Below are 1,718 nucleotides of genomic sequence, written 5' to 3'. Positions count from 1 at the left end.
GAATCGTACTAATCCATTTTGATAGTTAACCTGTTTGTTTACTTTATTTTTGTGAAATGCCTGTTGAGTGTTGTGTTCGTTTAAATCCTGTATATAGTAAGTGTGTGTAACAATGTGTTTTGTTTGTATATGTATCGATTTATAACCAATAATATAAATAATTGTGGTCGAGTGTAAAAATATGAGAATAATGGTATAAATGTTGAGAACCTTGTAATGCCTTGCGACTAAACCACTGCCACACATATGCCAGTACATTGAAATTTTTACTAAATTTAGTGTTATTAATTTAATTAAAAGTAACAAATAAGTCCCTAATTCTTTTAGGATTCTGCTGTCTGTGAACGAACGCCGTCGGGCCCAAAAGTTTTCAGCAGATCCGCTTCACTGCGAATTCGATGAGCCGGGGCTCCGGTATCCCTCCTCGCATAAATTCTGCCATCTTTGGTCCAAATGTACCTCCATTGTAGACGACTACCTATTTGCCTCGACCTATAGAAGAGGTGCCGGTTCAACTTTGTTAACCGTTCGTTAACATAGAAAGGCCGCGGTTCGCTCTTCTGGCCCAGACCCTCTGTAGTAACGTGACGACGCACGCGCGCAGCGCGCAGCAAGGCCTCACGTGTGTCGCGACGCGCTAGCCGTAGTGCCAGCGGCCGGGGACGCGCGCCCACCTCGCGCCTCAGAGCACCAGCGCGCGCGCAACTTACCACATCGCGCTCCTCCAGCGGTACGCCGAGCTTGGCAGCACATGCCAACGCGAGATGCATTGGATTTTCTGCAATCTCTTCAGGCAGGCCGCTAAATTCTAGTTCGTTGGCCAGTAACTCCTGATCGCGGTCGTTTAGGTCATTCTGTAGCCTAGCTACATTCGCTTCCAGCGCCTCAACTACCTTAATTATGCCAGAATCACTTCCAGAACCACTAGCCTGCGCCTCCAAAAGTGTTTGTACCGTCTCTTCTACTTTATTCAGACGGTTCTCACAGGAGCGAACGGTCGACCGCAGCTCATACAAGTCCTGACGCAAGCCTATAAGTTCCTCCCTGGTTTGGCTCATTTCTAAACGAAATGCGCGGAGTTCGTCTACAAGATTCGCCTCTATGTTCCCGTCAGTCTTAGTCAGTAAGGATTCTTGGTTCAGAGTTTCTGGAGAGCTACAGGAAGGGGCCCGTGTCTTTAACGGAGTGTCATCCTGGTTGCTTCTGGGCAACTTGGCCTTGCAGTCCGGGCAGACCCAAGATGACGGCACCGACCTATTTTTAAGTACCCCTACGCAGTCCCTATGATATGCTCGTTTACATGTATGACAGTCGACACAGGCGCCCTCTAGCGACGACATAAATTTACAGCATGCACTGCATTTGGCTACCATATTGATCGCAAAGAAATTGCACTATGATTTAAGGTATGGGCCTCACTAATGAGTGCGACGGATTTCCGAAAGGGGTCGCTTCACTTAATTAAGTCGATGTGATGTTTATTATAGTTGCCGGTATTTATTTGAATTGTTTTTGTGTCGTACCTTATGTGTCTATTAAATTTGGTGGATTACTGATTTAAAAGCTGTTTTATTGCACTAATTCACCACACTTTAACGCACTTTATATTTTAACGTGAACACTGAAGTTTAATACTATAATCTATGTATGTTTTAGTCACTAATGACACTGTTTTCTATTTTTATTTGTTAAAAAACTGAGCAGAATTCCAAATAGCA

General features: G+C 44.6%; 1 protein-coding gene across 1 annotated transcript; it reads right to left on the bottom strand.

The window, feature by feature from the left end:
• Positions 1-323: 323 nt before the first annotated feature.
• On the bottom strand, positions 324-1,373 carry LOC113232026. Its single transcript, XM_026466650.1, has one exon. It carries the CDS (start codon positions 1,371-1,373, stop codon positions 324-326), a length of 1,050 nt encoding a protein of 349 aa, XP_026322435.1.
• Between the last annotated feature and the right edge of the window lie 345 nt (positions 1,374-1,718).

Source organism: Hyposmocoma kahamanoa, unplaced genomic scaffold, assembly GCF_003589595.1.
Source record: "Hyposmocoma kahamanoa isolate Upper Pololo Valley unplaced genomic scaffold, ASM358959v1 66, whole genome shotgun sequence".
Classification (NCBI taxonomy): Eukaryota; Metazoa; Arthropoda; class Insecta; order Lepidoptera; family Cosmopterigidae; genus Hyposmocoma; species Hyposmocoma kahamanoa.
Note: the sequence above shows the minus strand (reverse complement) of the source record. Positions and strands in the feature narration are given on the sequence as shown.

Bases quoted from the DNA above. Each gene is read 5' to 3' on its own strand.
- LOC113232026 (XM_026466650.1), bottom strand. From the start codon at position 1,373: ATGGTAGCCAAATGCAGTGCATGCTGTAAATTTATGTCGTCGCTAGAG.